The sequence below is a fragment of the Podarcis filfolensis genome (assembly GCF_964270895.1).
Source record: "Podarcis filfolensis genome assembly, chromosome: Z".
NCBI classification, from domain to species: domain Eukaryota; kingdom Metazoa; phylum Chordata; class Lepidosauria; order Squamata; family Lacertidae; genus Podarcis; species Podarcis filfolensis.
The window spans coordinates 37,261,441-37,288,845 of record NC_139617.1 but is presented as its reverse complement, the minus strand read 5'-3'; the positions used below and the strand labels follow the sequence as shown (position 1 = coordinate 37,288,845).

The 27,405-nt window shown below is 46.6% G+C and overlaps 5 protein-coding genes across 13 annotated transcripts in view; 3 read left to right on the top strand and 2 right to left on the bottom strand.

The window, feature by feature from the left end:
* Positions 1–6,911, top strand: part of SLC31A1 (solute carrier family 31 member 1) — a 65,947-nt gene extending 59,036 nt beyond the window's left edge. For all 8 annotated transcript variants that reach the window (XM_083597080.1, XM_083597082.1, XM_083597081.1 and 5 more), the window contains one exon: positions 1,274–6,911. In XM_083597080.1, coding sequence (XP_083453206.1) covers positions 1,274–1,475 — 202 coding nt within the window. In that variant the 3' untranslated portion in view covers positions 1,476–6,911. The remainder of the gene's footprint in view (positions 1–1,273) is intronic.
* A 143-nt stretch (positions 6,912–7,054) lies between these two features.
* LOC310754790 (barrier-to-autointegration factor-like) lies at positions 7,055–8,552 on the top strand. Its single transcript, XM_083597100.1, has one exon. The coding sequence runs from the start codon at positions 7,317–7,319 to the stop codon at positions 7,581–7,583; it is 267 nt and encodes an 88-aa protein (XP_083453226.1). The 5' UTR covers positions 7,055–7,316; the 3' UTR covers positions 7,584–8,552.
* Positions 8,553–9,413: 861 nt separating this feature from the next.
* On the bottom strand, positions 9,414–12,729 carry CDC26 (cell division cycle 26). The gene is made up of 2 exons (XM_083597101.1): positions 12,477–12,729; positions 9,414–9,844 (listed from the first exon to the last, which is right to left on the bottom strand). Exons 1-2 carry the CDS (start codon positions 12,555–12,557, stop codon positions 9,671–9,673), a joined length of 255 nt encoding a protein of 84 aa, XP_083453227.1. The 5' UTR covers positions 12,558–12,729; the 3' UTR covers positions 9,414–9,670.
* Positions 12,730–12,804: 75 nt separating this feature from the next.
* Positions 12,805–24,339, top strand: PRPF4 (pre-mRNA splicing tri-snRNP complex factor PRPF4). Of its 2 annotated transcripts, none has more exons than XM_083596909.1 (14): positions 12,805–12,937; positions 14,167–14,344; positions 15,265–15,451; positions 15,554–15,641; positions 15,853–15,932; positions 16,154–16,247; positions 16,698–16,792; positions 17,270–17,328; positions 18,225–18,348; positions 20,437–20,526; positions 21,138–21,260; positions 22,690–22,797; positions 23,203–23,321; positions 23,741–24,339. In XM_083596909.1, exons 1-14 carry the CDS (start codon positions 12,905–12,907, stop codon positions 23,932–23,934), a joined length of 1,572 nt encoding a protein of 523 aa, XP_083453035.1. In that variant the 5' UTR covers positions 12,805–12,904; the 3' UTR covers positions 23,935–24,339. The 2 variants fall into 2 exon arrangements, with proteins under 2 accessions (XP_083453035.1, XP_083453034.1); XM_083596908.1 differs by having other exon boundaries at positions 12,829–12,928.
* A 1,549-nt stretch (positions 24,340–25,888) lies between these two features.
* Positions 25,889–27,405, bottom strand: RNF183 (ring finger protein 183). Its single transcript, XM_083596910.1, has 2 exons — positions 27,264–27,405; positions 25,889–26,664 (listed from the first exon to the last, which is right to left on the bottom strand). Exon 2 carries the CDS (start codon positions 26,618–26,620, stop codon positions 26,030–26,032), a length of 591 nt encoding a protein of 196 aa, XP_083453036.1. The 5' UTR covers positions 26,621–26,664; positions 27,264–27,405; the 3' UTR covers positions 25,889–26,029.

Below are 27,405 nucleotides of genomic sequence, written 5' to 3'. Positions count from 1 at the left end.
GGCTGCTGTAGAATCAGAGATGAAAGAAAGCAGGATCCACGGTGCAGGTTGCAGCTTCAGCATCCATGGCAGATGGTTTTAAATACCTTCCACAAAGAAAAGTCCACCACCTCTTGAGGCAGACTATTCCACCAGGTTATATCCAATGTTAGCCGTCCGACTCAGAGCACCCGTTGAAACTGATGGACGCATCTAACTTAGGCTCATTAATTTCAGTGGGTCTGCTTTGGGTATAACCTAATTGGATACAACCCCTCTCAAACGTTTACCCCAAAACCTGCTTCCTGCCCACTAATTCTTGTTTGCTACATTTATTTCTTGCCTTTTCTTCCAAAGAGCTCAAGGTTTCGCATACATGGTCTTCTCCCTCCCCACAACAACCCTGAGAGACAGGGACTGACCCAAGGTCACCTAGTTAGCTTTGTGACTAAGTGAGGATTTGAACCCCTGGTCTCCCAAACTCAAGTCTTACACTCTGTTTCCCAATCCACTCTTGTTCTCATCCTGTCCTCTGGCACAATAGGAATCAAGCCCACTCCATCTTTTGTGTGACAGCACTTCAGATATTTGAAGTTGGCTATGATGCCTCTCCTTAATCTTCTCACATTTAGGCTGAACATTCCCAGTTCTTTCAACCATTCCTCATAAGGCTTGGTTTCTAGACACCTTACCATCCTGGCTGCCCTCCTCTGGGCATGCTCCAGTTTGTCAGTGTGTGTCTTAAAATGTGGAACCCAGAACAAGGCTTGACAAATGCAGAATAGAATGAGCTGCTATTTTTCATGTTCTGGATGCTTTGCAGCCTAAGATTCTGTTACTCTAGTGTTGTTGTTGTTGTTGTTTCTATACCACCCTTCAAGTTTAGCTTGTGATCCACCAAGTTACCTAGATCCTTTTCACGTATGCTGCAGCCACACCAGTCTCCCACATGCTATGCTTGCAACCATATTTTGTGTGTTTCCCTAAATGCAGGACTTCACATTTATTCCTGCTGAACTTCCACCCTGCTGGTTTCAGCCTTGTTGTGTCAGGAACTAAAGTGGGCTGCTCCTTCTCTAGCAGGGGGGCCGGGAGCCATTCTATGCTAGATGTGTGAGAGAAGTGTCAATTTAATTCTTTCTTATTACACCTTGTTGCTTCAGTTCGTAGGTCATTTATAGATCTTAACCCTTTCTGGCTCCAAAGTCTGCCATTCGTAGTCAGTCCTTGCCCATCCACCCAGCATGTACTGAATGTTTCCTTTCTCTCTCTCTTTTTCTTTCTAATTGGTCAGGCAACAGATGCTGAGCTTCCCTCACCTTTTCCAGACTGCGCTGCACATCGTCCAGGTGGTGGTCAGCTACTTCCTTATGCTTATCTTCATGACCTACAATGGCTACCTCTGCATTGCCGTGGCAGCAGGCGCTGGGACAGGCTACTTCCTCTTCAGCTGGAAGAAGGCTGTGGTGGTGGATATCACGGAGCATTGCCATTAACACCAGGCGACGGGTCCAGGCCTTTCCCTACAGCCTCTGGCAGGGACCAGGTGCAGCCCCAGTCTTACTGGAAACCAGGCCAAGAACATCCCATGTGATGCTCCCCCCCCAAACTCTCTGGGGATGAAACCTGTGCCTCTCACTCCCCCCTCCCCCCATTTCCCCCTCCTTCCCAATAAACATGGGCTCCTGACCATAGCTGTCAACCTTCCCCTTTTTTGCGGGAAATTCCCTTATTCCAGTGCCGCTTCCCGCTGCTATTCTGGATTGTTAGATATCCCGTAGACTGTCCCCGGGACAGGTGGGGCTGCTGATCTTTTATTGTCGAGGCTGCTGATCCCGTATTTTCAAATCTGAAAGTTGACAGCTATGCTCCTGACTGGTGGAAAGAGTGCTGATCGCCAGCTAAGATAGCCTGCTTAGGATGGTTGGCTTTATATGCTAGATACAATTAGTGTGCTTGATTGTACTTTTTTGTTTTTAGACTGTACCATGATTGAAAATAGCTGGCAAGCTGACAGGAAAATTATTCCACGTTCTTTTAATAATACTTTTAAGTAGCATATGCTCTATTGTTATTTTTTACTCAAATCAGTGGTAGCAGAAATGTACAGAGAGCTTCAGTCATTGTGCCAGTACTTCTTTCTGGTAATATAATAGAGGCCTGTGCCTATTGCTTGGAGGCTCTTGATCACTTGTTTCCTCAATGTTTGAGTCTAGTATTGTGCTCTTTTCCCAAACCCCCAAGCCAAGCAGTTTATGCCCCCCTGGTTTTGGGCAGCCTGTTGCCTCTGGTCCAGGAACTGCTGCAGCACCTGCTTTTCAGAACAGCAGTGGGCCTCTACACATCAGCCAAGGGTAATAGGCCAACTGCTAAGAACAACACATAGCTCATGTGCAACTGGGACCTGCTGATTTAACGATGGGATGTGCAAAAATGAATGCAAATGAAACCAGTTTTCAAAGTAGCAAGTTCTATTTTAAATAAACTGATGGAACAAAACACTGGCTTCGTTTCGACTTTTGGGTAGGAAGAGTGTCTGTCTTATACAAACAGTTTGCATATTGATCCACAAGATTGGAACTCCCTCAGACCAGGCTGGAGTTGGGAAATCTTAAGGCAGTTTCTGCTCCAGCGATCTATCTGTTGTTCTTTTTTGAGGAAGGAGTAGTGGGTGGGTTTCTCTCCTCCTGGTACATTTCTGCAATGGCTTTTGTCTATTTCCCAGCCCCTTTAAGATAAAGACCAGCACAGGAGTTGCCAGGGAGCACACACAAACCTATTACCCACTCCAGAAGATACTGAACTACAACTTCCATCATCCTCCCTAGCCATTGGCTGATGGGTGTTAGAGTTTAGCAGCAACTGAAGGGCCAAAGGTTCCCCACACCTGTGTTAATTCATTTACAGGTAGGCATCTCAGTTTGCAGTTTCAAGCAGCAAGCTAGCTAGGGATCAATGTCCTTGACTGTCTAAATCATCACAAGAAACTTAGTTTCCCTCCTAAGAACACTACTGGTTTTCCCTGAAGTAACACTATCCTAGAAGAAAGTGCAGGTTGTGCCGGTGATTCCTGGTATGTTCTGGATCTAGCCCCAAAATAATAGTGCATCTCAGGATGCTGAAAATATATATATATATTTTTCAAAGCAACCCTGTGACTTTTGCCTTTCTTGCACTTCTTTTCTAATGTAGGTTTAGGGCATAACCTAATTTATTTAAGAAAGATGGTGAAGACCACCTGAGTGTTGTTTTCTGGAAAAGTGGTACCTTACACTATTAGCACAGGGCTATCCAAAATGAAATTTTATAATTGTGAACTGCTTTATATACCCAAAAATCCCAGTAGAAATACCATAACCCCATCCCAAAAAGTCCACTATGTCATAGAATCATAGAATTGTAGAGTTGTCCCCCTTGTATTTTGATCAGTCCTGGAGCAAACAAAGAATTCAGCAACCAATAGAGCTGTGTGTCTGCCCCAAAGTCAGGTGTGGAGAAACTTTGGCCTGCCAGATGTTGCTGAACTACATCTCTCATCTCTGGCTGTTAGCTGTTAGCAATGCTCGTTGCCTGGACTGATGGGAGTTGTATTTCAAGACATCTGGAGGACCAAAGGTTCCCCCACACCTGCCCATCAGCAGTACAATGTAAGAAATCTTTCCTGGAAGGGTTACAGGGCTCTGTTGATGTCATTCAGGGCATACCTACCTTCCCCAAAAGGAACAAATGTGAAGAACCAATTATCTGTTTTAATGTCATGCAAGAGGCTACTTTCTTAGGTAGGAAGGACGACCTGGAGGCTGCAGTTGGGGAATCAGTGGCCTATGTTGCATGCCACTGCTCACTTGATGACCCTTAATATACAGATTCAAAAGCTGCCTTGTAGCAGACCACACAAATACAACTAGAGCTAATGAAGGATGTAACTCTTTTTTCTGTGCTGATTAATACACAGCCAGTAGGGCCTCAGTGGGTTTATTCACAAGGAACAAGGAAGTCTGCAAGAAAAACATCTCATGAGGGACTGGGCCAGTTTTCCCTTCAATACAACAAACAATAGTTTACGTTTGATGTAGAGTACCTTTGGCCCTCCAGATGTTGCTGAACTACAACTCCCATCATTCCCGGCTGTTGACCATGCTTGCTGAGGCTGATGGACGTTGTAGTTCAGGAACTTCTGGAAGGCCATAGGTGTAGCTGGAAGTGCCAAACAGCATCAAACTGAAATAACTGACACAGAAGCAGAATAGGACTTTAACCAGCATTAGTTTGTCCTCCGTTAAAAGGTATGTAGCAAACAGGCTCCTCTCACTACCTCATTCCCCTGCAGCAGGTATTCACATAGGCATTTCTACCTCTGTAGGTTAGGAATGTGGGTGGCGCTGTGGTCTAAACCACAGAGCCTAGGGCTTGCTGATCAGAAGGTTGGCAGTTCGAATCCCCACAACGGCGTGAACTCCCATTGCTCCTACCAACTTAGCAGTTTGAAAGCACATCAAAGTGCAAGTAGATAAATAGGTACTGCTCCGGTTGGAAGGTAAACGGCGTTTCCATGTGCTGCTCTGGTTCCTCATGCTGGCCACAGGACCCAGAAGCTGTCTGCGGACAAACGCTGGCTCCCTTGGCCAGTAAAATGAGATGAGTCCTGCAACTCCAGAGTCGTCCGCAACTGGACTTAATGGTCAGGGGTCCCTTAACCTTTATCTAGAGGTTATCTAGCTAACAGGCACCAATTACTTTATTGGCTATAAATTTGACCAATCTCCCTTTAAAGGCATCAAACCAGTGGTCGTTGCCAAATCCTGTGTCAGTGAATTCCATAAACTAATTTAGATGTTCGTTGTTTTGGGTATGTCTTGAATCTGTTGCTATTGATGTAGTAAAGCATTGCGTAGCAGATGAGGGTCCCTGTACATACTTCTTGTTGGAACTACAGCTGCCAGCATCCCTGGTCATTGGCCATGCTGGCTAGGGCTGTTGGGATTTCACAACATCCACAGAGGGTCACCATTTGGCTACCTCTGTCTACAGAAGCCCTTTGGGCAAGTTTATTGGAAGCTAAAAATGAAAGCAGTGTATCATTTAACTCTTGGTCATTCAATATGTTGTTATGTTGCTTAGCATATAATAAGAGAGGCTTTATTTAAATAATTTGCCTAAACTCTTCCCTGCAACCACATTCATGGTCCTAATTAAAATGAAACAGCTCCTCTGTAGGGGAACACTTAAGACTGAAGGTCTATACCTCCATTACCAGTAAGGGAAATATTTTGGACTGATTTCTTTGGCATAATTTCTTTAGAAGGCATGTGCAACCCTTCTTGAGCAGGCTTGGCTTTCAGTCCCTGCATATAAAAATGATGCCCACTTTTCTGCTTTAGACTTCTGCAAAAATTGACTTTGGAGGCAACAAAAGAGTAGAATTTAGATAGCCATTTGCTTCAAGTGGTCTTTTTTTTTTTTTTTTGTAAATTGCTTTGAGTGTGGGTGGTTCTTTTCATCCAAGATCACTACGTGCCCCAAATGAATAATACTGTGTAAGTAAAGTTAGTAACTTTATAAAGTGAGATGTAAGGTTATTACAGAATTTCTGCATGCAGTCTGTCTTTAGCATGAAGCAAACAAACTGTGTCCTAGTTTAAATGTCACAGTCAAATGGCTTCCCCAGGTCTATGTTGTGTTTTATGTGTTTTTAACATTTCACTATACACTAAGTCATTTGAAAAGGTGAAAGTCTATAGTAGATGGTAGGTAACTGAGCTATGTGTAAGCAGCGTCCAACCTCTGAATCATCCCTTTACAGGCAAGATGCTCATACTAGAGTACAGGGATGGGAAACCTTTGGGCCCACCAGGTACTGCTGCACAAAAGTTCCCATCATTTCTGACCAGGGGTTGTGCTGGTTAGGGCTGATGGGAGCTGGAGTCCCAACATCTGCAAGGCCACAGATTTCCCCACCTCTGCCCTAATGATAGTATCAGTGTGCTCCCAGCTTTAGGAGACCTAAACTTTCATTTTATATAGATGGGAGGAAACCAGTCTCTTCTAGTGTGCCTAATCTTGGCTTATATCTTATGTATAACTGGAAGTAAAACAAAACAGGCAATTTGAATCTTATGTGCATTTAACATGTGATTTCAGCAATATGTGCTTGGCGGCAGCTACATTCCAGCCTTTTTCTTCTGCCTGCTTCTGTTTCTCTACTTGCTTCCCGCCATCGGTCCACAAACCCATTTCTGCCCAGGCAAGTACTGCTTGGCATGTTCTGTGAGTGGGGTGCCTTTGGTGGAAGTGTGGTAGCTCTGAGAGTGAAGATCCGCAATGTTCTCATGAGAAGTTGCAAGAAAGGCTTTTCATGGGTGTACTTGAGGCCTCCAGCTTCCTCCCACCTCCGAGCCTTTAACTTTCCAGTTGCCCCCTTTGAACAGTCATGGCTTCTCAAAAAATCCTGTGAACCTCAGTTAAGGGTACTGAGAGTTGCTAGGAGACCCCCTTTTCACCTCACAGAGTTACAACTCCCAAAGTTCCCATGCTAAAAGGATTGACTGTTAAACCACTCAGGGAATTGTAGCTATCAGAGGACTAGGGGTTTCCTAACAACTGCAGCACCCATAACAAATTGAAGTTCCCAAGATTCTTTGGGGAAATCATGACTGCTTAAAGCAATGCGATATTGCTTTAAACATATGGTGCAGTTGGGGCCTCATTTTACTTGCTAAAGAATTGTGTCGCTGGTGCTGTATACCCCACTGTGCCCAATAAACAATGGTGCCTTTCAATGTATTTTCAGACTTGTCTCTCTCTTCTAGCAAAATATTCTATGGCAGATGTACATTAAATCCAGTTTGAGATTGCCCATCTGATAACATTATATAAGTACAGATGAACAGTCTGTGTATGTAACTAATAAAACAGAATGTATCGTATAGAAATTATGGATGTGTGTGGAATGTTTCGAAGCACCTAGCAGTACCACGAAGCTAGTGTCTTTATTTTTTTTTAGGCCAGCATCTTTCATGCATTTCGGTGTCAAAACATTTTTTGAACCATGTGCAGGAGATAGATTTTGATGATGCCTCCTTATATATACTGGCCACATTCACAAAACACATTTAAAACACTATTGTTTTAAATAGTCATGGCTTCCCTCAAAGAATCCTGAGAACTGATTTGCTAAGAGGGCTGAGAACCCCTTTTCTGCTTCCAGAGCGGTTTATCAATCCCAGGGAACTCTGGGAATTGTAGCTCTGTGAGACTAGTGGGTCTTCTAACAACTCTCAGCACCCTTTGGCGGGAGCAGTGGTTGAGGCAAGAGAGCAGGCAGAGCTCCAGGCAACATGACCACCAGTCAGAAGCATCAGGACTTCGTGGCAGAGCCCATAGGGGACAAGTCTCTTGGTACTTTAGTTGGCATTGGAGATGTACTTGGCAGGAAGCTGGAAGACAAAAACTTTGACAAGGCGTATGTGGTTCTGGGACAGTTCTTAGTGCTGAAGGACAAGGACCTCTTCCGCGAGTGGCTGAAGAACATGTGCATTGCCAACGCCAAGCAATCCAGAGACTGTTATGGCTGCCTGAAGGAATGGTGTGATGCTTTTTTGTGACTGTTGGCCAAAGCCTGGTGGATGCTGTGAGGGCTTTTGTAGTTGAATAGAGATTGTTTCTCCCCATCTCTCTCAGCACCTACTTCTTGTAAACCTTCCAGCATCTACACAGGTTGCTGAGGGCTATTGCTCCCAACACTGGGGTGGGGTGGAGGGGAGCCATGGCTGCCTTTTAATGTAACTGAATCTTTTTTCCTCCAGGGAGAGGACTGAGAAACATCAAATGTTCTAAACATCAAGTAGGTCGTTGTTTTTTACGTGGCTTTAATAGAAACCCCCCTCACTGTTAGGCCACCCAACTCCAGAACCAGACCTGCCTGCTAACAATAATAGAAGTTTCCCTGCTCCCTTTGTTTGAGCTCCAATTAGTCTGAGATTTACCCGTCAATTCTGAAGACAAAAGATGTTATTAGGATTATTATTTTTGTGATTTCTCTCCAGTGTTTGATCCCCGCTATAATTTTTATGCTACTCAGTTTATTGGCAAGAACCAAAAATCAGCTGTGTTTACTAAAACAACTCTCAGCACCCTTAACAAACTGCAGCTCCCAGAATTCTTTGCAGAAAACCATTAGCAGCTATCACTTGTTCTAATCAGTAAACCCAATTAAACTAATGGACCCAAGTTAGTCTCGTTCATTAATTTCAGTGGATCTACTCTGAGTAGGACTAGCATTGGCTATAGCCTACTGCTTATGAATGGATCACACAGAATTCAAGCACAAAAGGCAGGAGCAGATTTTATTGCAACCCATGGACTTATAAGGCAGCCTCTTGTGGCATACTGTTTTGCAGGAAGATTAATTTGTCAGTATGCAGCAGCTTTAGAGAGAATGCCTTCTTCCCAAGACAAAAGGGTGAGGGGGAGATTCTCAAATACTAACACCTCCTGCACCTTTGGAGCATCTCTGTAACAAGTAGATCTTGGTACCTCGTTTCACCCTGCAAATAAAAGCATATTGATCATAACTGTGGTCAACTCCATCTTTGTGTGAGAAAGATGAGGAATATAGTGTGATTGCCCCCCAAATCAATTTTGCTTCAAAGTCAGACTTTTCGTCCACCTAACTCAGTTCAGTCCACTCTAAAGCAGGCGAAATTCTGCCACTGTCCACCAGACAATGGTGAACTCCTAATTCCTATCAATGTCAGCCAGCCTACAGTGGTGCCCCGCAAGACGAATGCCTCGCAAGACGGAAAACCCGCTAGACGAAAGAGTTTTCCGTTTTGGAGGTGCTTCGCAAAACAAATCCCCTATGGGCTTGCTTCGCAAGACGAAAATGTCTTGCGAGTTCCTGCGGGGTTTTTTTTCCTTTCCCCCCCTTTTTCTAAGCCGCTTATCCGCTAAGCCGTTAAAGCCGCTAATAGCGCTAATCCATCAATGGGCTTGCTTCGCAAGACGAAAAAACTGCTAGACGAAGAGACTCGTAGAACGGATTCTTTTCGTCTTGCGAGGCACCACTGTATTTCAATGGTCAGTGAGGATGAGAGCTATGATTCAGCACCGTCTGGAGGACCACAGCTTCCGCACTCCTTGTGTACTCCAGGGATACAGGCAGGAAATGGTCATTTCCCAGGCTGGCAACTCAGAAGCATTTTTAACTGGCAATGTCAGCAGTTCAGCCTGGGACCTTCTGCATATCCAGCCTGTGCTCTTCCGCTAATAATCTAGGGCCTCTCAGTTGTAAATAAACCCACTCTAAAACCACCTCAAAGTAAAAAAATAAAAATTGCTCAATTTCACTTCTGTAACGAACCCGTCAGCAAGGCTCAAGGTCTCTTTCACAAGTAAAAATGCCCATCTATGTTTATACAATGAAGCATGCAAAGTTAAAAACAAACATTTTATTAAGCACGGCAGCCTAGCAAGGTTGCAGAAAAGAAACCATCAAGTAAGAGATCCCATCTTTGTAGGGAAAGCAAGACTTGCTCTGCTTGGAGGAGGAACTCCCATTTAAAACCTAGAGGAGAGAAGCTCAGTCTCTTCTGCTATTTCTAAACAGAGTTTGTTGGGCTTCTGAAACAAATTCCTGCTTTCTTCCGAAGCTCACAGGTACCAGGCACTGCCACTGTCCACCCTTTGGGCTCTAGAACTCAAAGTTGCCAAACTGAGATGAACGGTTGTTTGGTTTGGGCTGGGGTTTGTAGCCAATCCGGTCATGTATCATCTGCTCCCGGCTCTTATGATCAGTGCTGAGTCCCAGCGCACCCTCACCATCGCTGCCTCCCACCACGTCCACCTCCTCACGCTTCCTACGACTCTGTGGAAAAAAAATGGGAAGCATGATTAAAGAAAACTTCTCCAGGACAATCACATATGTGCCTCCTCCACCCATGACATGTTTTCTTTTTCAAATATAGCTGCAATGTATCAGATTCTTTGCTTTCAGATTTAAGACACTGCAAGCTGTCAAAAGGTTCTGCCACAGAAAGGGGCCAAGGACCTTTACTTGTGAGTGCAGGGGGCTAACATGAAGGCAACCTCAAGAATCATTCGGCATTTAGATCTGCTACTGTGCATGCACAAACACACCTTCTTGCACAGGAATACAGGTAGCAGTTTTATACCAAATTGGACCATTGTTTCATCTTGCTCAGTATTGTCTACTCTAACAACAATATTGCAGGATTTCAGGCAGGGAGTCTCCCAGCCCTACCTGTGAGACTGAACTTGGGAGCTTCTGCATGCAAAGGAAATGCTTTACAGCTGAGCTTATGATCATCTAACATAAAACACAGGAAGCTGCCTTTTACCGAGTCAGACCATTGGATCCACTTAGCTCAGTATTGTCCACCCTGTTTGGCAGCACTTCTCCACAGTTTCAGACAGGAAGGCTCTTCCAGACTTACTTGGGGATACAGTACTCACAATTGAACCTGGGACCTGCTCAATGCGAAGAAAACCCTTTGCCACTGAGCTGCGACCTTTCCCCAGCCAACAACCTTATACAGTGGTGCCTCGCAAGACGAAAAGAATCCGTTCCGCGAGTCTCTTCTCTTGCGGTTTTTTCGTCTTGCGAAGCAAGCCCGTTAGCGGCTTAGCGGATCAGCTGATAAGCGGCTTAGCGATCAGCTGTTAAGCGGCTTAGCGGCTTGGGAAAAAGGGGGGGGGAAACCCCGCAGGAACTCGCAAGACATTTTCGTCTTGCGAAGCAAGCCCATAGGAAATTCGTCTTGCGAAGCACCTCCAAAACGGAAAACCCTTTCGTCTAGCGGGTTTTCCGTCTTGCGAGGCATTCGTCTTGCGGGGCACCACTGTATTAATACAAGCAAATAGCAGCACTGAGGAGCCAGTGTTCTTTCTCCATACTGTGAATAATTTTATAAGCTTGGTTCTGCAAGTTCCACCCAAGTAAGAACAGTAGGAGGGGGAATTGCATCCAACCCCAGTGGGTGGCTCTACCTCACCGCCTGTTTACTATACTCAGTACCCTCCTGAGTGGGACAGAGCAGCCTGGGCCGGGCAGCTCAATAACAAACAGGATGGCTACTCCCCTTGTGAGGAGAAACAGCTTTTTAAAAAAGAAAAGAGAGAGCAAGGACCTTTCCCGCCCCGACCTGGCCACAGTGATCCATGCGATGGTCATCTCCAGGCTTGACTACTGTAATTCGCTCTACGCGGGGCTGCCCTTGAAGCTGTCCCAGAAACTCCAGCGGGTACAGAATGCTGCAGGGAGGCTCCTCACGGGGTCTCTGCCATGGGAGCATATTCACCCAGTGCTTTTCAAGCTGCACTGGCTCCCAGTGGAGTACAGGGTCAGATTTAAGGTGCTGGTTTTGACCTTTGAAGCCCTTCACGGCCTAGGACCCTCGTACCTACGGGACCGTCTCTCCTGGTATGCCCCACGGAGAGCCTCACGGTCCATAAATAACAACACCCTAGTGGTCCCAGGCCCTAAGGAAGTTAGATTGGCTTCAACCAGAGCCAGGGCCTTTTCAACTCTGGCTCCGGCCTGGTGGAACGCTCTGCCTCATGAGACCAGGGCCCTGCAGGATGTGATTTCTTTCCGCAGGGCCTGTAAGACAGAGTTGTTCCGCCTGGCCTTTGGCTTGGAGCCAATTTGATTCCCTCCCTCTCTTTTTTCTTTTCCTTCTCCTCCTGCGATGAGGCTACATTTTAATATTTTAATGTTCCATTATTTTAATGTTGTATTTTATTTTTGTTTTTAAGTTGTAATCATTCATCTTGTTTTTATTATTGCTCGTAAGCCGCTCTGAGCCCGGCCTTGGCTGGGGAGGGCGGGGTATAAATAAAAAATTATTATTATTATTATTATTATTATTATTATTATTATAAGAGAATCTCTAAGACATCACCTTGCCAACAAAGGTCTGTATAGTTAAAGCTATGGTTTTCCCAGTAGTGATGTATGGAAGTGAGAGCTGGACCATAAAGAAGGCTGATCGCCGAAGAATTGATGCTTTTGAATTATGGTGCTGGAGGAGACGCTTGAGAGTCCCATGGACTGCAAGAAGATCAAACCTATCCGTTCTTAAGGAAATCAGCCCTGAGTGCTCACTGGAAGGACAGATCGTGAAGCTGAGGCTCCAATACTTTGGCCACCTCATGAGAAGAGAAGACTCCCTGGAAAAGACCCTGATGTTGGGAAAGATGGAGGGCACAAAGAGAAGGGGACAACAGAGGACAAGATGGTTGGACAGTGTTCTCGGAGCTACCAACATGAGTCTGACCAAATTGCGGAAGGCAGTGGAAGACAGGAGTGCCTGGCGTGCTCTGGTCCATGGGGTCAAGAAGAGGCGGACACGACTAAATGACTAAACAACAACAAAGCATGTGCAGAGTGCGCAAACAACAACACCACCACCGAAGAAAGGTGGGCAAGGAGCGCCTAGCCGTCCCGCAACCAACCACCCACTCACCCACCCACCCACCTCGAGTTCCTTGCGGGCGCCGTCGAACTCCTCGATGTCGTCCAGCTTCAGTTCAAGCCGCGTCGGTTTCCGCCGCAGCATCTTGCAAGTACACCTTTCCCCTCCGCGGCTCTCCCGCGCGTGCGCAGCAGCAACCCGCTCTTTTCTTCACCTGCACCTCTAGTTCAGACGCCAACGCCAGAGGCTCGATCCCACCATGCCCCACGTCGCCGGCCAGCAACCCGGAAGGTCTCGCTCCGCATAACCATAGAGCTCCCAGGCAGGCTAGAGCGACCCGCTCTCCGGGATGGAATGGAAAGGCATCATTGGCTGTGGCGCTCCGCGAGGGCGGGAGAAGCCGCTGTGCTGGAAGTGTTTGTGGGGAGCCCGTTGTGTGCGATTCCCGCACTACAGAGCCCCGGTCTGAGAAGAGGGGTTGGGAAAGCGCCATGGCTGCGTCGCGGATCGCCGTGGTGAATAAGGCAGGGAGCTTGAAACTGGGATATAATGTGGTTTCTTAGTTTAAAAAAACGTGTATCTTTTCATAGAAATGATAAAATGAAAAATCTGTTTGAAATAGACGCCAGTGTCTACTTATTTACTGCAGTGACTAACGTAACCTCACGTCGGTAGTAAAAGTTTTTAAAGCGTAACGGATTGTATCCAACTAAAGCTCAATTCAAGGTTGGCCTCATTTGAATTAATGAATATGACTCGCTTGCGGCTGTTAATTTCAGTGGTTCTACTCTTTCAGTGGAGCTGAGTTGGGTGCAACTCAACGCTTCGGCTTCTGCCACAAAAGGCAGAATGTTATGCTTTAAGATTTCTAATATTTCTGCTGCATTAAAATAACAAGGCATTCTTTGCCACCTTAAAGACTAACAAACGTTGTTGTTGCAAAACCACCTATTAGAGTGGTCTTGTAGTCCATGAAGATTATGGCAGAATATATATATACACACACACACACACACACACACACACACACATATATGTGTGTGTGTGTGTGTGTGTGTGTGTGTGTGTGTGTGTGTTAGGATTGTATCCAGTGCTATCTCTACACAGAGCAGACCCACTGAAATGAATAGACATAACCAATTCAAGCCCCTTAGTTTTACTGGGCCCACTCAGAGCAAGATATGGATACAGTCCTTTGCTTTTAAAGTAGCATGATACTCATGGACTAATATGACTGTTCCTGTGGAATATTTTATGTTAGTCACTGTAATAAATATATTACCAAACAGTATAATCCTTAACCATGTCAGCTCAGAAGAAAGTCCTGTTCAGTTCAGTAGGGCTGACTCCCACAGAGGTGGGCTTAGGGTTTTAGCCTTAATGATTAACAGTATGCTGGGATTTAAAACAAAATTGTCTCGTGTACTGTTTGATGGGGTGGGGGCTGTCAGATGTGGGCAGATGTCATGAGTCAGGAGTATAGGGGGAGAGGAGCTGGTTGCTGCCTTTTGGCCCTATTCCTTTTCAGCCTCCTTTTCTGCCTCAGTCTGGACTGCTCTCTGCCCCAAGTCTCTTCCTGCTCACTAAAGCCTGTTGCCTCTTCTCCCTCTGACCATGCATCACTGTCCCCCTGGCTCTGAACCTTCTTCCCCAGTTCTCTGCATCAAGCCAGCCTATGACAGCAGGTGGGGGGAAACCCACATTTGCTCTCTTACTTCTCCATGTAGGCTACTGCTGAGTTTCCTTCTTGCAGGGTTCAAAAACAAAGGCTTCAGATGAAGGGGATGCTCCTCCAGCCAAGAAAGCCCCGATTTTCTATGGGAGCTTGGAGGAGAAAGAGCGAGAGCGTCTTCTCAAAGGGGAATCTGGGATGATGGGCAAAGATGCGGTCAAAGCAGCTATTGAGGCTGGCAACATCAATATCACTAGTGGTAAGAGATGGTAATGAGCTGACTGGGAGATGGAAGGAAAAGGATGGAGGGAAGAACTGCTAAGTGGGGCTGATAATTTGTTTAGAATGCTTGTAAGCAGGTCGTTTTCAGCAAATGCTCTCAGAGCTCACAGTTCAATACTAAAATTACAATTAAATCAGGAAGTCCTTTAAAACAAATCACACTAAAACATTACACAGCATAATGGAGATTAAACGAGATGCTGACATAAAACCACATGCTGCAGTAGAACATCTACTTCTGGGTTAGTGGAGTGCGTAACCCAAAGAATTCGTAAGGGGGACGGTTCGCAACACAAGGTACCACTGTAGTTCTTTACAGGAGAAAGCAAGCAAGAGACAAATCCCTGCCCTGAGGTCTTTATAATCTAAGTCTAGATAGGTGTGGCAAGGAGCAAAACACTAGATGAGAAGGAGTGTCACAGGTGGCAGCAGATCAATGTGGGTACACTCTGCTTAGGTTTCATTTCAGGGGAGGAAATGGTTGTTGGCTAGCTGCTGCCCATCTACGGGTCCTTTTTGTTCCCTCTGGATATAAAAATGTGTACTGCCAGTGGCCATAAGAGATTGTGCTCTCTTAACCCCCCCAAGCAATACCTTAATTACATTGTGCCTTTGTATGAATTTTGATTTTAAGCCATTTGGGGAGCCACTTTTGGCTGAAAAGAGGGGTGTAGATCAAAGTCTTAAGCCACAGGCCTTACTGATAACATAAGCTTTGACCTGGACACTCAAGGAGCACAGAGAGGTGACACAACATATACCACATATTGTTGCTCTTTGCTTGTGGCTTCATTGGAATGAAGCAAACTTAAGGGAAGTGAGGGTCAAGTGTTGAGGCTTTGTAGGGTCCTGTTGGGGTTGTATTTCCTATAACTTTTGGCTTTCTACTATGATCAGGTGAAGTTTTTGACTTGGAAGAGCACATCAGCGAGCGCCAGGCAGAGGTCCTGGCAGAGTTTGAGCGCCGGAAGCGGGCCAGGCAAATCAACGTTTCCACAGATGACTCTGAGGTCAAGGCCTGCTTACGAGCCCTCGGGGAGCCCATCACACTTTTTGGAGAGGGCCCTGCAGAAAGGAGGGAGAGGTGAGAGAGGATGAAATTGACTTGCTCTCACTTCCTTTTCCAGTTCATTGATGTGACTCATATAAACAAAGGCAATTTAATCTTTACTTTATTTCTCAACAGGCTACGTAATATTCTGTCTGTGGTTGGCACGGATGCATTGAAGAAGACCAAAAAAGATGATGAGAAGTCCAAGAAATCAAAAGAGGAGGTAATAAATTTTAAAGTGTGTTATGAGTGACAGCAGCTCTGGGGTTTCAAATGGAAGTCTTCACAAACCCTAGGACCTTTTGTATGCACAGCTCACACTTTCCCACTGGGCTCTGACCTTTCCCCTTTCCCCTTAGCTATAAATGTGTGCCCACTATACTAGCCAAGTCTCACAAGAGATTCCCACCCCTTTAATGTTTCCTTTGTCTTAGTATCAGCAAACCTGGTACCACGAAGGACCAAATACTTTGAAGACAGCCAGACTGTGGATCGCCAACTACTCTCTCCCTCGGTAAGGGGCTGGGATTGAGAAATGCTAATGCATACATTGATGAGGCCTTGTATATCTGTTGTCCCTAACTAGAGTGGTGGTGATGGTTGAGAAATGGGGGATTTAAAACCCACCCACCTTCTGCACATGACAGAAGAATTGTCACCATCACAACTTGCAGGCTTCTGCAAGGGTTGAATATGGGCAAGACCTGATTACATTAATTTTTGTCCCCTTCACAGGGCAATGAAGCGATTGGAGGAAGCCCGGCTGCTCAAGGAGGTCCCTGAGGCCACACGGACATCCCAGAAACAGGAGCTGCACAAATCTCTAAGGGTAAGTGGGACCCATCTCTGCTATGACTTAAAAGTTCTGGGCACTGGGCTGCTGCAGCTCAGAAGGCCCCCGAGATGCAGAGGTTCAAATGAGCTTGCAGAAGGATTCTGTGCCTCTGCTCCTCCTCAGCATAGTTCAATGGTAAATGCTTTGAATGTGGATGATCCCAGGTTGACTCCCTGGCATCTCCATCTCCAAGGACACCTGGACAAGGAAATATTTCTGCTGGTTGCTTGGAATTCAGCTGCCAGTTCAGAGCACTTAACATTGCACTAAATGGGCCCAACAATTCAGCTCAGTAGAAAACACTACTGGGGGTGAGGTGGGGGAGCAGCCTGGGCAGGAAACGTCATCTCTTTTCTTTACCATCTCAGGGCCATCTCATTTTAGTGAGCCCGTCAGTTCCTCTGGGGGCAAAATATTATCTTTTGTTTTTTGTTTTTCTTTCAGTCTTTGAATAATTTCTGCAGCCAAATTGGGGACGACCGCCCTATCTCCTATTGCAACTTCAGCCCCAACTCCAAGCTCCTGGCTACAGCTTGCTGGTAAACTTTATTCTGCTTTTCATTATTTCCCTCCCAATCCTGCTAAGTTCTCCTATAGTGCACAGGAGAGGCTGCCTGAGCCGTTGAGGGCAGTCATAGACTCATAAAATTGTAGCGCTGGAAGGGATCCCGAAAGTAATATTGTTCAAGGCCGGCAATTAGCAAGCTCTGGAAGGCTATTGTGGGAGTATTTAGAAAGTGATAGTGCTGTGGGTGCATTTTATCATTTTGTTGAAGGTTGTTTTTAGACTTGCTATCTTCTGTTTTGTTTTTAGACTTGTTATCTTGCAACTGGCGTGTGTGTTGCTATTGAATTTTGCTTGGTGTTTATATGTTTTTGATTTTTTTTTACTCTTAGCTTCCTTGATTGGTTTTGTTTGGTTGGTTTTGTTTGTAAAACAGAAAGACAAGGGATTGAAAACATTTTAAGATAAAATAAAATGCCAGTCAGTTTTCCTTCTGCCTTTCCTCTCCCAGGAGCGGCCTCTGTAAGCTGTGGTCAGTGCCGGATTGTAATCTCATTCACACTTTGCGAGGTATCGTATCTGTTTCCCACCGCACCCATTGCCAAAGCAACCTTCTTTTCTCTTATCTTCCCTCAAATGACTGGAGCAATTATATGGCTGATTAGGAGCATAAGGCTACAGGGGTGGGAGGCTATGAATTTTGAGAGTGGTGCTGTGCAAACCTCTTCTTCTTCTTTTTTTCCACCTTGGGCTTGGGTGAGATGGCATTCCTTTCTCGAAGACAGCCTGGACTCTAATAATCAGTGTTGGGAGTCATATCCTGTAGGCCCACTGCTTAGCTGCTGACTAATTCAGGGCTTGGGAACGTCAGGCCCGTGAGCCACATGTGGCCCTCACAGCCTCTCTGGCCTTTGGGACTCTCTTCAACTGCACCAACCCTGCTTGGCACCCTCCTTTAGTGTTTTTACTTGGGTGGAATGTGTCCTTGAATTCTGATCAGGCCTGGAAGGAGACTAGAAATGGGAGTGTGAAGGCAGGTAGCCTACTGTACAAAGGGAAAAGCTGCATTTGTTGCTCCATCTTCTTTTGCTTTTGGCCCCTCCCACTATTGGCATGCAGCCATCCTCCATTCAGGCCAGTCAGAGTCATTTTCAGAATTCAAGGATGCAATCCAGGCTGGCAGAAGACACTCAAGAAGGGCGTGAAGCAGGGACAGTGAAGTGTGTGGCCTGAGGGGAAAGAGTGAGTTAGTGTGGGGAGAGTGCCAAGGGACCAAAGTGGAAGGTCTTGAGTGCCACGTTTGGCTTACAGGGCGAAGCTTCCCCACCCCTGCTTTAGCACAAAAACTAAATTTGGAGTGATTCCCAAAGAGTCTCTTCGGAGCAATAGGAAGAGGCCCAGACAGAGGAAGCAAGCTTTAAATTGGCTGGCTCTCAAACTGTCTGTCTGTCTTGTCTGTTCCCAAGGGCACAACACCAACGTTGGAGCCATTGTCTTTCACCCCAAGGCAACCATCTCCCTGGACAAGAAGGACGTTAACCTGGCTTCATGCGCAGCGGATGGCTCTGTCAAACTCTGGAGTCTTGAAAGGTACGCCTGGGCCCAGGAAAATCAGTTGCCTTCCCTTCCTTATTTTATTGGCTGCTGCGGGTGGTAGAGAAAACTATTAAAGCAGCCCAGAGAATGGCTTCCTGTTTAACTTCCTTCTGCAACAAACAAAAAGCTAACACAAGTGACTGAGGCAGGGGCATGACCACACCATACTTTTAAAGCACGTGGCTCCCCCCCCAAAAGAATCCTGGGAGCTGTAGTTTGTTACAAGTGCTGGGAATTATAGTCCTGTGTGGGTGAACTATAGTTCCCAGAGTTATTTTGCCATGGGTGGTTTTTGGGGCCTGATCCAGCAGTGCTCCTCTCTCCTTATAATGAGGCTTCTTTTCTGTGTTACTGTTTCTAAAGCTTTATAGAGACACGAGTTTGCTTGGCTTATTGGTTGTGCCCCAGGCCCAAACTGTGTGGTGGTGGTGGGGTTTCCCACTTCTCCCCCATGTCATACTTGTCTTACATTTTACACCTCTTGTCTTGCTATGTCCCCTGTTAGTAGCACCCAGACAAGCTGGGTTTGTTCCAACAGTCAAGGCACTGTGACTCTGGGGGAGGCCGTTGATTTTGTCAGTGCCTTATCCAAGGAAACAGAGAGAGAGAGAGCAGATTCTTTAATTGGGCCTCAGGGAAGAGGTTTATTTCTGCCAGATACTGTTGCTGTGGGCAGAAGCATCAGTGGTGGTAAATTCACACTCCTTCTGTCAGTCTTGGGTGCCTGTGAGGTCATAGAGTCATATAATTGTCAAGTTGGAGGGGACCACGAGGCTCATTGAATCCAGCCCCCTGCAATGCAGGAATCTTTTGCTCAAACTCATATTTAGTGATAGATTTTCTCCCACCTGTTGAACTCGAGACCCTCTTTTACAACAGTGAGGGACCTGTGGCCCATGGGCCTGACTGGGCCTGGCAGGGAACCTGATATGGCCCATAGGGCCATTTTTGCCAAGCCGCACCTGCCCCACCCCTGACATCTTGTATAATATGGGGCAGGTAAAGACACGGCCACAAAAGGGACAAGTTTTAAAATGTGTTGTTCTGGGACCACTCTGTGGCTTGTTATATTGATGTCAAATTCAAACCCCACTGGGTTAGGCTTCCTTCTGGAGTTCCCTGAGTTCCTTCACCTTTTATTTAAGAAAGTCAGGGTTGCGTGTTCAGGACTGGATCATTCCAGCAGCAAGGGGGCTCAATCAAACTGAAGGTAGCAGCTACAGTAAGTGGAGCTGGTCTAGTAACTCTGATACTTGAGGAAGTATTAAGATTCCCCCCTGCCAATGAGGTCACTGTTTCACTATCCGGTCGCTTTCTTTTGGAACACAGGATTGTAGACCCATTGAAATGCTGGACATGGTTAAACTAGGTTCAGTAATTTCACTGGGTCTGCTCTGAAATGAACTTAATTGAATACAACCCCATAGGAAGCTGCTTTATAGCAAGCCAGACTAATTGCCTCTCAAGACCACTGTTGTCTGCTCTGACAGGCAGTGGCTCTCCACAGTTTCAGGTGGGAGGATTTCCCAGCTGTACTTTGAGACCCCAGGGATTGAATCTGGGATTCTTTTGCCTGCAGAGTTTGTCTACCACTGAGCCACAACTGCTCTGCTTGAGCAGTCAGGGTTTTCCCTTCTGTTTTGACCGCCCTTTGATCCCCCTGGTTGAATTTTAGTGTATATCATTTTAACGGTTTTCCAAATCCAATATTCTTATAAAATTAACTTAATCACTTAGCATCTTTTTTTCTTCCCAATTCGGCATTAAACATATTGATTCATCATATTACATATTTAAATCCTAAGCCTATCTGATATTTGCAAGTTTTTCCAATTAAGTTAACTTAACATATTTAACTAAATAGTCTTTAAATTTCATCCAGTCTTCCTGGTAATCCTCCTCCTTCTGGTCACGGACTCTTCCAGTCAGGTCTGCTAGCTCCGAAAAGTCCATCATCTTCATCTGTCAATCTTCCACTGTTGGTACTTCTTGTGTTTTCCAAGCTGCCTCTTTATTTTAGTCTCACTTATGGGACAGCCAGCACCATCAAGAATTTGCCATGAGATGTTGTGTTTCTTTCAGTGATGAACCAGTGGCTGACATCGAGGGACACACAGTGAGAGTAGCCCGGGTGGCATGGCATCCCTCTGGCAGGTTTCTGGGCACCACCTGGTAAGTCAGAGGAGGGGGTGCAGCCCAAAGGGCCACATGTGGCACCTGGTCTAATTTCTTGTGGGTAGCAAGGAGGAGAATAAATAGGGAAATGATGTGATGGAGAGGGAGGAAGAGCAGAGAGCGGCAGAAAGGAAGAAAGGGGAGTGCCTTCCATTGTTAGTAGTCTTGCCACCACTGGCAATGCCGCCGCCATTGGTTACCTTCGAAAGAATTCTGCCTTTGATAGAAAAACAGTTGTTATCATCCCCTTGTGATATGTTACTTCTTTCCACTCAGCCCATCACTCATTACACAAGATGGAAAGTGAGAGGTCAGAATGGGAGGGAGCTGCAGTTGAAGATCCCAATACTTCCCCAGTGAGATTGGCAGCTGAGCAGGGAATTGAATTATGTGTCCTAAATGCTACACATATCCCTGTATCAGTTGGCTGATCGTCTAAGTTTGTGGGGGCCAGGGGCAGATTAGATTAATTCCATGATCTCAGCTTGGAGTGGAGATAGGATAGACAATCCAGCCACCTGCTTGAACTTCAGGGAGGGGACCTGTTGGGGCCTTGTGAGATATTCACGTGGGTCTTTGTCTCTTCTCCACCTCCCCACCCGCTGCAGCTATGACCACTCTTGGCGCCTGTGGGACCTGGAGGCTCAGGAGGAGATCTTGCACCAGGAGGGGCACAGCAAAGGAGTTTACGACATCGCCTTCCATGTTGACGGCTCCCTTTCTGCCACTGGGTAAATCTACATGCAAGTGCAAGTCCTAACCCTCCTTGGGGGTGTCACTGAGCGAGTATCAGCCAGTCAGTAATGGTGCTCGTTCTTGCTAGTTCTAAAATGCCAGAAAAGAGAGAGAACTGGTTGGGATTCTACCTTCAGAAGATTCCACTCAAGTCTTTACTCCTGCAGCTAAAAAGTCACAGGGTGGAAATTCTAATGAGGGAGGGGCCACAGCTTCAATAAGAGTGTCTGCTCTGCATAGAGAAAGTCACAGCTTCAATCCCCAATAGTTATCTCCCTGTCTATAATCCTGGAGAGTAGCTGCCAGTCGGTGTAGACACTACTGAATTAGATGGACCAATGTTTTGACTCATTTCAAGGAAACTTCCTTTGTTCCTAATAGCTTGACTGTATTCCTGAGTTTATACTACTCATTAAAATAAAAGCTTCAACTGTTTAGGGTAATATTAACATTTGCCCCATCATTGTTCCAAATCTGCAAATTCTGATCTGGGCAGCTCTTGCTTTAGCTTGTTTGTAATTGAGTCGATCCTTCATTGCCATATAACTATGCTTTGGAACTCCCTGCCTATTGACATTAAGCAAGCTACAGTGGTACCTCTGGTTACGTACTTAATTCGTTCCGGAGGTCCGTTCTTAACCTGAAACTATTCTTAACCTGAAGCACCACTTTAGCTAATGGGGCCTCCCGCTGCTGCTGCTGCGCCGCCGCCGCACAATTTCTGTTCTCATCCTGAAGCAAAGTTCTTAACCTGAGGTACTATTTCTGGGTTAGCAGAGTCTGTAACCTGAAGCGTATGTAACCTGAAGCATATGTAACCTGAGGTACCACTGTTTATAGTTCTAGGCACCTGCTGGATCCTTTTTTTTTTTTTTTGACAAGCCTACCCAGGTGCATAATTTAGTTACTTTGTTTTTAAAGTTCTACTTATTTTTATGCGTGTTTATAATGCCAATGGCTTTTATGTATATTTTTTCTTTTTAATTGTTTTGCAGATTTTAGCTATGTTTCACCTACAGTTTTCGTACTCCTCTTAGATAACTTTTTGATTTAAGTGCATTATAAATATTCTAAATCTATACAAACAAAGTGTGCTAATTAGACTTTGCTACATGTGATTTGCCAGGTAGGTCAGATCTGGGTTCTGCTTGCAAAACCTTGGATCTGCAGACAGGAGGTGGTAGTAACATGGGAGGCAATCCAAGCTGCATTGCAGAAAGGCTTTGCTCCAGTTTAACAACTGTGGTTCACAGAAGCTCCTTTGGCTCCTGTTTAGTGATGTTAAGAGGCATCCAGCCTAGGTGACAACTAAAGAGGAAAGAAGATCCGAAGATGGCTTTAAGTGAAGCCACTTATTCAAAGCGGAAGCACAGGAAGGGGTTTGTGTGAGAAAAATATTGTTTGACATTTTCCTCTTCCTTTCAGTGGCCTTGATGCATTTGGCCGCGTGTGGGATCTGCGCACGGGGCGTTGTATCATGTTTTTGGAGGGTCATCTCAAGGAGATCTATGGGATCAACTTTTCCCCTAACGGGTAAGAACCAATTTGCCATCCCCTCTTGGGGTGCAGGTCTTAATATTGACACACAGACAACTAACTTCTGCTCGGAGTAGATTAATTGAAATTAATGGAACTAATTTAGTCTGCATGCACACTATACATTCAAAGCACATTTCCCACCCCAAATCATCCTGGGAACTTTAGTTTTCCCCTCACAGAGCTTATAATTCCCTATACCCTTAGTAAACTACAGTTCCCAGGATTCTTTGGCAAAAGCCATGTGCTTTAAATGTATGATGGGTGCATAGCCTTCCCCCCTCCCTCAATATATTTTATTAAAGCTTTTTCATAATCATGTAGGATTATGAATAGGGCTGAAGCTGGGAACAACCCCCTTGCACGCAAACCCAAATTCCTCCTCTCCCGTACTTCTCATAGGTACCACATTGCCACTGGCAGTGGTGACAACACCTGTAAAGTGTGGGATCTCCGCCAGAGAAAGTGCATCTACACCATCCCTGCCCATCAGAACCTGGTGACCGGAGTGAAGTTTGAACGTAAGTCTCTGCAGCTGCTATGGCCTTTCCCCAGAAACTGAGGATATATAATGGGCTGAAAAGTACCTTGTCTATGGTTTCCAAGTGCAGCATAGATTCCTAAGACATGGATATATACCGCTCCCCATCCTCCCCAAATACCCTGGCTCTTGAGAATAGCCTGTATGCTCTGTCACTCGCCCTCCCTCTTCCTGCATCCCCCCTGTTCCCTGCTTATGGCTGGCTTCTGGGTAAGGTTTTGGGGAAACTGGTAGCACTCTGGAAGTAGTTGGACTCCCAACTCCATCAGCCCCAGCCAGCATAGCTAATGGTCATGGACGATGGGAGTTGTAGTTCCTCACCCCTGCTGTAAGTGGTGAATATTGCCTCCTTAGTCCTCCTCCTCACTTCCTGTTATTTTTCTCTTTCCTGCCACCCAGCAAATCATGGCAACTTTCTGCTTACTGGAGCTTACGACAACACAGCCAAGGTCTGGACACACCCAGGCTCATCCCCGCTGAAAACCTTGGCAGGACACGAGGGCAAAGTCATGGGCTTGGACATCTCCCTGGACGGACAGCTGATCGCCACATGCTCTTATGACAGGACTTTCAAGCTTTGGATGGCAGAGTAGGGGGAAGGAGCATTTCTGCCGGATCCACAGCCAAGGAAGGCAGCCTGCTGTGACTCCCTGGGCCTCCGCCACAGATCAGGGCATGGCTTGATGCGCTTCTGGGATACTGCCTCCTCCTCACACCTGCACACCCTCTGGTCAGGCCAAGCTGAGTTTGAGAACGCCTTTCCTATTGCATTTTGCTGTAGTTGTGTACTCTCCCCTCCCTTCCCTGTGGAACAGGCTTGCATTGATCTAACACCACCAACCTTTAGGAATACCCATGGTGCTAACAGAGCTGGTAGGGTGGGTTGTTCTGGTTGTTATTTGGGAGTGGGGTCACAGCTTCTTCTCACTCGGACAGAGACTTTTCTTGAAAAACGACACCCTAACATTAAAGCAGAGTGGCTGCTTGAAAATGGTGAAGCCTGTGTGGGTTGTGTTTTTGACACATGGTTTCTTGAGCCAAACAGCCTCTGGTGATGGGGTGCCTCCCCTGCCCCACCCCTCAGTGCTCTGCTTTCCTATTATCACTCCTGCATTCATGGACTCATCAAGTTGGTAGGGACCTTAAAGATCATTAGCCCGGGAATGGTGAAACCACAGGCCCCCTAAGCCAGATGTGGCCCTCCAGGCTTCCCTGTCTGGCCCTCAGGACTCTCCCCCGGCCACAACCCCCCGCAAACCATGTTTCACATCCTCCCTGAGAGTTTTTGCCTGGCAGGAATGTGTCCTTTCACTCTGATAATACTTGTTGCTTGCCGAGATGGAGGAGATGGAAGGGCGTGTGTGTATATGGAAACTGGCCTGCTGCACAGAGGTAACATTTACATTAGCTGCCCCACTCACTTTTGCCTCACCCCACCTACCACCGGCATGTGGCGCTCAGAAGGTTGCCCAGAACGGAATGAGGTAAATAGGTTGGGGAAAAAGATCTTCCACCCCTGAATTGTCATTTCCTTGTAGGGAAAGGCTCTGCAGCCACCCCACTAATGTTCATTTTGTGTGTCCCTTTCCCAATCCACCCTGTCCTTGCTATACCTACCTCCTTGCAAGATCCAAAAGATTGCTTTGATCCTATTATCAACCCCCACTCTTACAAGCTGATGCAATTTGAAACAAAACACTGCAGCGTAGATACAAAAGTTTTAATGTCACTGCCGTTTGGCCCTCTAACCATTAGTGCATACACCAGGAGAAAAAAAACGTTGAGCATCTGCCTTCATTTTCATACCTGCATGACTTGAGTACACAGCGGACCATCTCCAACCCTGGACAGAGAACAGTTAAGATCTGCAGCCTTGGTGGTTCCACATTCAGCAGTGCAGTCAGTGTTCTCTGAATGTTGGGAACTCTTCATTGGCTGCAGCAGAGGCATTTGGCACAGGGGAAGAGTCCGGTTTGGAGGGTCGGCATAGCTCAGTGGTAGAGTCTTCCAGGTTCAATCCCCAGAATCTCCAGGTAGCAATAAGAGAGACCACTGCCTGAAACCCTGGAGAGCTGCCACTCAGTGTAGACAGTATGGAGCTAGATGGACCAATGGCCTGACTAATGTCCCTATGTCCCTTTACTCCAAGTATGGGGAAGCTTGGGCCCTCCAGATGTGGTTGTTACAGCTCCCATCATGACCAGAGATGATGGGAATTGTAGTTCAGCAACACCTGGAATGAGAAAAGCTCTCCTCTCCACACCTGCTATGTTCCCATTATCCATTTTCACCCTCTTACCCACTTTAGCCAACTTAGAAAGCAGTGAGATTGTTCGTTGAAATGCTCCCACTGCCCTGCCATGTCTTCATCCCCATCCCTATTTTAAAGCTCACAAGTAACCTTCAAGGTCAAATCCTGGGACCCAGTGGCAGTCCAAACCATTTTGCTGTCTAGGGCGAAGGACAATTGGCAGCCTCTCTCTTCTCTGATAGGCAGAATCTGACAGAGCGTTGAGTCTTAAATCATAACTCTGGGCAGTGTCTTCCAGCACACTTGAGCTGACTTAGAGAACTCAAGGCAGGTTGTGTAGCACACACAAGCTAGTCCTCCCAACACTTTGCTGCTGCTTGCCAACCACCTCTACCCTGCTCCCAGCATCCTCCGCCTGAGGAGGCTGCTGGTCCCTGTCACCCCCACCCCCAAAAGAACTGCCTGGTCCAAAAGATAGAGAAGATGAGTAGTAAAGTCACACTTAAGATGACAGCCATCAGGTAGGTGAAAATCCGGAGCTGGGGGTTGCAGGCACACGCCCACATTGGGGAGCGGTGGTGGTTGGGCAGGGTTGTGGCGGCAGTGGTAGTGCTGGCCGGGCGGCTTTGCTCACGGTAGCTGTCAATGCTGGGATCTGTCACTGGGCCCAGGTCCAAGGTGTAGACCCTGGGCTGGCGGAGGAAGTACCTGCTCTTGCGCTGCTCCTTCAAGCACAGCTGCCGGCCCTCCAGGATGATGTGGTTGGGCTCCAGGCGCAGCAGGCGCAGGATGGCCTCGTTGGTGGGCAGCTCAGTGACGGGCTGGTCAGAGGGGAGGACGGTAGGGTGGCGGCAGAGTGGGCACTGCAAGCGGTTCTGAGCCAGGGACACCAAGCTGAGATGAGCCAGGCACTCAATGCAGAAGGAATGTTGGCACTGAAGGACCTTGGGGGTGCGGAAAGTGTTGTCGTAAGGGTTCCAGCAGATGGGGCATTCGGCCTCCAGCCCCTGGACCTCCTTCTCAGCCATGGGGAGACCCGTCAGCAACACAGCCTTCTTTGCTACCTAGGAGACTAAAAAAACAAGGGCAGGTGGAAGCTCAGTGACAGTAATCATACAGCAGCATCAATGCAGTGGAACCTTTGGCCCACAAGATGCAACGATTGGCTTGCCATAGGGCCGTGCTTGCTGAGGCTGATGGGAGTTGTAGTTCTTCAGCATTGGTGGGGGTGGGGGGACAAAAGTCCCCAACATCTGGTTTTTACAGCATCAGCAAATGCAAAGAGAGAGGTCCTCCACCCAAGGGAATTTGCAGTATGAAGTTTAAGAGTGGAAGCGAGCCCTTTTCTTGCAAAGCAATTGATAAGGCAAGGGTGGGAAGATAAACATCCACATCAGAACAGCCTGCTGGATCAGGCCAATGGCAATCTAGCCCAGCATCCTCTTCTCACAGCAGCCAACCAGAAATACATGGGAAACCTTGCGCACAGAGCATAGGTGTCATGGCTAGTAGCCATTGATAGCCTTATCAGAGGAAGCACATAGAGGCTTGTGCTGTAGTGGTAGAGCCACTGCCAGTCGAAGGATCAATGCTCTGACTCTATAGCATAAAGGCAGCTGCCTGTGTCCTACACCCACCCACCCCTGCATAAAAACAATACCCAAAACCTACCTTGCCTTGAAAAGCAGGAGATGTGGACAGTGTGGCCTCATCCTAACTCAATTCCATCCAGGAACAATGTTGCTTTTCACACCTGCCAGAAGTCTGATGCATTCTCCTTCTGCTTCCTTATTCTTTCTTAAGATTGGCGAGC